Genomic DNA, 5,607 nt, shown 5'->3' on the forward strand with positions numbered 1-5,607 from the left:
AAACACTTTACCCTCGTCACTGCTGAAAACTGACTGATGTTGGGGTTCACGTCTCCTCGACCGACTCGGCGGATCGCTTTTCGCCGTTTTTTCCCGCGAAATGGTTTCCCGAAACCACACAACCTTTCCCTGTTTACGGCCGTGTTCCGTACGATCAACACCCACGTTCTCTTGCGAAGCAACTGAGCGGCGGCTTCAATGTCGCGTGGTGACCGGCGTGGTTCCCTAACGAGCGGAAACGGAAGGGAACGGTTCGCCTGGTGGAGGCGCTTTTCTCAATGGGCCCAGAGGGTGTCTGTGCGCAGACTCAACCTCAAGGGATGGTTGCGTCGGAAACTGGGGCCTTCGAGCAGGTGTTGGGCGGGTAGACCGAGATCACATCGAGGACGTCAGTACGTGATGCGATTCTTGCGCAAACGACCCACTGATCGCATGAGCGAGAGAGTAACACGCGTCAACGCGAACGAAAAAACGTGATGGTAGGCGACTTAACCTCAAAAATTTGTTCGGGCGTACGCTGGTAAACGATACACACCAACTGGGTTTTGGGGGAAAAACTCCGACCGACCCGTGGGTAAATAAATTCCATTTATTTTCAACACCGGGGCGCGTTTGTGGTGAAGTTTTTCCGCGTCCGGGAGATCGCGCGGGAAAACCCACCGGTTGGGGTTTTACGACGATCGACGATTCCTGCGACTTCGTTCGGTTTCGGTGGTGATTGATGAACCCGTGATATGGTGCCAACCCGTTGCCGTTGCAGAACGAGGGCAGCTGTTTATGATAAACTATTTGTACCATCTGTCAGCGGAATAGATTTCGTTTAACCTGAGACTGAGCCGGTTGCCGGTGAGTTATATACGTCCGCTCTAATGGAGTTTCTTGTTGGGAACATGCTAGAGCGTGGTTCTATATTAAGCACCAAAATATATCACAGATAAGATGATGGAGAACTATTTTAATGCCCCAGAGATTGCTTCGTGCCACTCTCAAACAGAGACGTCCTTGCGATCTTTCTAACACTGCCATAACGCTACAAAATTCGGAAGAAATCGAAACAAACTCATCAGCGCATTAGTTTGGTGAATTAAGTTTTATTTAAATATCATGACTTTACAATACAGGCAAGTAAGCGGATGGTGTCTCGGGCGTAATGTCCTTCAAACACAAACGACAGTCGCGCTCACACCCATTTTGCTCTTCCACTTTTCGCTAGTAACACAACCTATTGAGGTGATCGCTCCCGAAGTGAGCCCAACTACTACTCCTCTTCAGTCTGGCTGGGGGGGTAGCCCGATCAGGATAAAGGAATCGGCATTAAATTATCGTCTAGTGCGGCTTGCGTTCTGCTGGAGATCCACCTTGCCCTTTGGGGAGCACGTCTACTGGTACTGGGAGTAATCCTGCGGTCTCGGTCGCTGTTGCGCTTGCTGCTGAGGTTGTTGCTGTTGCAGACGATATCCACCGTTCAACTGGGGCTGATCAGCTTGCACGAAACGATCACGCTGACCGGCGGACTGCGGTGCAGGAGTTGGGATCTTGACCACGATGTCCGTCGGTTGGCGACTGACCTCGGCCTTAAAGCCTTCCTTCGGATCGGCGGTGTATGTGACGGTGCGGATGAAACCATCAGAGTCGACCACCGAGTAGCTGCCCTTGATCACGTTGCCATCGCGCGTTTCCTTGCGGTTCTGGTAGTTGGTGAATTCGTCGTCCTTCACGTCGAAACCGAACTGGTACGAAGGGTTGGGCTGGAGAGTGAAACAAAAAATAGTGTTAGAGGAGCACAAGGTAGACGTCATGGTTCCCCAAATTTTATAGCTGGGTCTGAGATGAAGCTTTCACCAACCAATCTCTAGTGTACCCCTCTTGGTTTCTTTGTCCAGCACTGAAGAAACCAACCATCTCGAGATCTCGAGAGCATCCGTGATGATGCTGGTTACCATTCCCGACTCAATCAGAGCGCCATAGGGAGCTCGTACACCGGCGCTATGTTTCGTACGTGCTCTGTTATGTCATCTCGTTCAGGTTTCGGGGTCGCCAGCGCAGCTGTCACGTGTTGTGAGGTCCCGAGCGTGATCAGCGGCTACCTTTTACCGTCAAGATGCAGTTCCATGCAGTTGCAGGCCAGATTCTTATGCAACCGAACCGTGGCACTTTTTCAGCAGGATCAGGCGGGTGGCTGGATTTGCATGTCGCGTGGTGAAAGTTGACTGATTCATGACCCGCCAGTGGGCATGTAAATGGTGATAATTTGCGTCCACTGCATGATGCATGGAGCGCTACATGCCGTGCTCATAATTCTAGGACACCACTGGGACGCAAATAGCGTGCGCTCGAACGAACTCCCGCCGTGTCAATGTCTGCCCGGTGGCGTAATAAATTCATCTCAAAGCCAACGTACCATCGGCACGTGAAAGCACGCCATTATTGGCTGCTCCACGAAACACGCCACCGATAGAAGCCGGTCCCGGTTTTTCGGCTTCGTTGTTCAACATCCATTCATTCATCAAAATACCCACCGATTCACTTTCGCCGGCTCTCGCTAACTGGAGCGGCGCAAAAGCTGTTATTCAACGTACACCGCACAAAATGGGCAGCCATTACGCCATCGCGATGCACTCGCATTCGCTCGGTGTTGCATCTGAATGGATGGGTGAAAATGAAGGGTGAAACTAGCCCCCCGGTCATCGATCGGTTTGTGCCAATCTCATGGCACTCTCTCCCGAAAAAGGGGACGAAATCGTGAACGAGCCCGAGGTGAATTAGCTCCGCAAACGATAGGTAGGTCTCGGTCTAGGCCCGATCTGGACCTCTGGACGACAACTTGTTTCGCTTGTAGCAACAAATGCACGTGAAAACCGGAAAGCGCACCAGCGCGAGATGAAACACGCGAGGAAGTTTACATCAGCGAATCTACATAATTGGCCGGAACTCGTCAAACACGCCTGCCCACCGGCACACGGTCCAATGACTCCTCACCGGTCGGTCGCCGATGAAGTTCAACGTCCACCGGACAGCTGACCGGCGTACTGGCGTGAAGATGTTGCCGATAACCTGTTCCTGCGCGAGCAGATGTTGGGGTAGGATCGGATCACGAAAAAAGCATGCAATTAGCCTGCATCTCGTGGGGTTGCTTTCAACATCCCACCCCAACAGCTCGGTGTAGTAAAACACGGAAATTACAGTGCGGCAGTTTCCCTGCTGGCGGTGGTGAACATTTCCTGCCATTTTACCGCTCATTACGGCGATTGACTTTCGCTTTCGCTTTGGTACCGCCGCTCGCATGCCATTGCAATGTCATGTGCCGTCCCGGACTTACGTCATAGTCCTCCTGGTCTTCCTCCAGCGGTTGCTTCTGTCCAGCTTGCGCGTACTGCGGGCGAGGCTTGGAGACTTTCAGCTGTGGTTGCGGTTGGGGCTGCTGGTACTGCTGCTCCTGGACGTACTGGATCTGTAAGCGAGCCGCCCAGCGGGAGCAATAAAGAAAGTCAACTTCCTGGAACCTCAAGCGTTTATCACACACGTCTTTTTATGGGCTATTACAGGTGATCGAGAGACACGCTACGTGTCGCTAGCCATTGATGTCGTTAACGTGACAACAATGTTACGATCGAGGAATTTATGCCTCCGAACGGTGGGGCTTTACTGAGACACGCGTATGATCGAGTGCCTTACCTGCTGTGGCTGGTACTGAGGCTGGTACTGGCGAGCCTGAGGCTGCTGGAAATGAGCACGCTGGTTCTGCGGGACAAACGAAGCAAACGAACGTTATAGCGAAACCATTCACGATGGAACCGCACTTGCATGTCAGCTCACCTGCTGTCCTTGCGGAAGGTACTGAGGGATGTGCTGTTGCTCCTGGGCGCCCTGTTCGTAGATGGGTGTCGCATCGGCACGTCCCTGAGCGGCATTCTGCGCTCCAGCGGCTTGGGCAATCTGCTGGTAGTACTGTCGCAGATAAGCCGGATCAACTGCCTGCTGAGGGTACGTGGACACAAACCCAACGCACAGCAGGGAAATGACGGCAAACGCACGCATGGTTGATGCTACAGGTTCTAACGATTTTACACGCACAAACACCCACACGCAATCACAAGAAGCACAACGCAATTTTTTTTTTGTTGGGAACACCGATCAGAACCGGCAGGATATTCGGGAGCTTCTGCAACGCGTTCACTTTCACCGCAACTGCGCTGAACTACGTTTCGTCGGAATCCGAGCCTGTCGAGGCGACGTCCACGATCTACAGTGAGCTACAGTCGAACGGTACGATGCGATTTATATACGTGCGAGGAGAGTACGTGCCGGGTCTGTTGGTGGGGATCGCTAGGCCGACTTCGGGTGGAATTAAGTTTCGCTCCATTTGGTCCACGATCGACGCGATCGTGGTGATTCGTGGTGTTGCGGTGGGATAGTGGAACCTCTTGGAGAGTCCATTGCACCAGGACCCTTCACGGGACCAGCGTTTCGAGCTTGCTTCGATCAGTGAGAAAAAGGATTTACAGCTGGGATTTTGTAGAATTGCGTTGTCATGGTAGCACATCCCGACGCAGCATTATGACAGCTTCTGTCAAGCCGTGACACTTCGACTTCTTGTGGACACTCTCGCGCTCTCGGTTTGAAGGACATAAAAGGGATTCCAGTGCACAAGTGGGGTGGGCTGCTAAAGGCTCGCAATAACCGGGTGTGGTCGTACAGGCGTACCCCCAATTAGTCACCATTGGCACACCAACGGTTCCCATCGACCATATATTCCCGTTTAAGGTCGAGCAAACAAGCTTGATGTGAAAGAAAAAACTAAAAAATAAAATAAAATGGCCCCATCGGACGGGCTTGCCGCGGGTGTTCTGAAGGGTTCGTCATAGACCACACCGTCACTTGGCGACCACGCCAGCTAGCGGGCGATCGAGTTTACTTTCGAACAGGTCTCGCGAATCAATCTAACGCCCGGCGAAGGGAACACCGCGTGTGTGGCTGTGCGTTTGGCATTCTGCGCGATCCGGCGAGTGGTGATAAGTCGCGTTAGAAGCGACCAGCCCCAGGGTATCGCGGTGTGGTTCGCGACATTTACCACGTTCAGACAAAAGCACAAAAAACAGCGTGGGAGCACGTAAAAGCCCTCGTCTGTGTGTGTGCATGGCGTTAGAGAGAAAGGAGAAGGCTGGCGTGTGCTGGAGCCGGTGCCTGACGATCTACTTACGCGCTCGATCGCGTTGTGCGTACCGAATTTCCCTAGAACTGGTTTCGATTACATAAAGATTGAGAGCGATTTTTAGTCCATCGGTCGCATGAGCGTTTCGCCAGCAAGCGTTTGTCACGTGTTTGCGTCGTCCCGCGGTTTTGAGCTGCTGCAGGGAACAGCTTCGTGCAGGCGAATGGTGTCAGAGAGGCGGTTTTTTTTCACCCTCTAATATGACACCCATTTTTATACCCCTTCATCATGCTTTATCCCTGTGTCATTTCGGCTTTTTTTATCGGTTGGTCGATAACGATTTACGTTTACATCGGAGGATCGAAATGCCACTTTTGTGTGCTGTTAGATACAATTCCCAGATTCGCAGATAATCGTGCAATAATTTATACTATCTCTCTGGAGTCTGCGGTCCA

At 52.3% G+C, this 5,607-nt stretch overlaps 1 protein-coding gene across 1 annotated transcript; it reads right to left on the reverse strand.

The window, feature by feature from the left end:
* Positions 1 to 1,243: 1,243 nt before the first annotated feature.
* Positions 1,244 to 4,105, reverse strand: LOC128725615 (putative uncharacterized protein DDB_G0294196). The gene is made up of 4 exons (XM_053819373.1): positions 3,817 to 4,105; positions 3,676 to 3,741; positions 3,320 to 3,451; positions 1,244 to 1,748 (listed from the first exon to the last, which is right to left on the reverse strand). Exons 1-4 carry the CDS (start codon positions 4,036 to 4,038, stop codon positions 1,380 to 1,382), a joined length of 789 nt encoding a protein of 262 aa, XP_053675348.1. The 5' UTR covers positions 4,039 to 4,105; the 3' UTR covers positions 1,244 to 1,379.
* Positions 4,106 to 5,607: the final 1,502 nt, after the last annotated feature.

The sequence above is a fragment of the Anopheles nili genome, chromosome 3 (genome assembly GCF_943737925.1).
Source record: "Anopheles nili chromosome 3, idAnoNiliSN_F5_01, whole genome shotgun sequence".
Classification (NCBI taxonomy): Eukaryota; Metazoa; Arthropoda; class Insecta; order Diptera; family Culicidae; genus Anopheles; species Anopheles nili.

Excerpts from the sequence above, each read along its gene's own strand:
- LOC128725615 (XM_053819373.1), bottom strand. The coding sequence starts at position 4,038 with ATGCGTGCGTTTGCCGTCATTTCCCTGCTGTGCGTTGGGTTTGTGTCC. Across the intron at positions 3,742-3,816 it reads ACCTTCCGCAAGGACAGCAG|AACCAGCGTGCTCATTTCCA; the intron begins GTGAGCTGACAT and ends TTTGTCCCGCAG. Across the intron at positions 3,452-3,675 it reads CTCAGTACCAGCCACAGCAG|ATCCAGTACGTCCAGGAGCA; the intron begins GTAAGGCACTCG and ends GCTCGCTTACAG.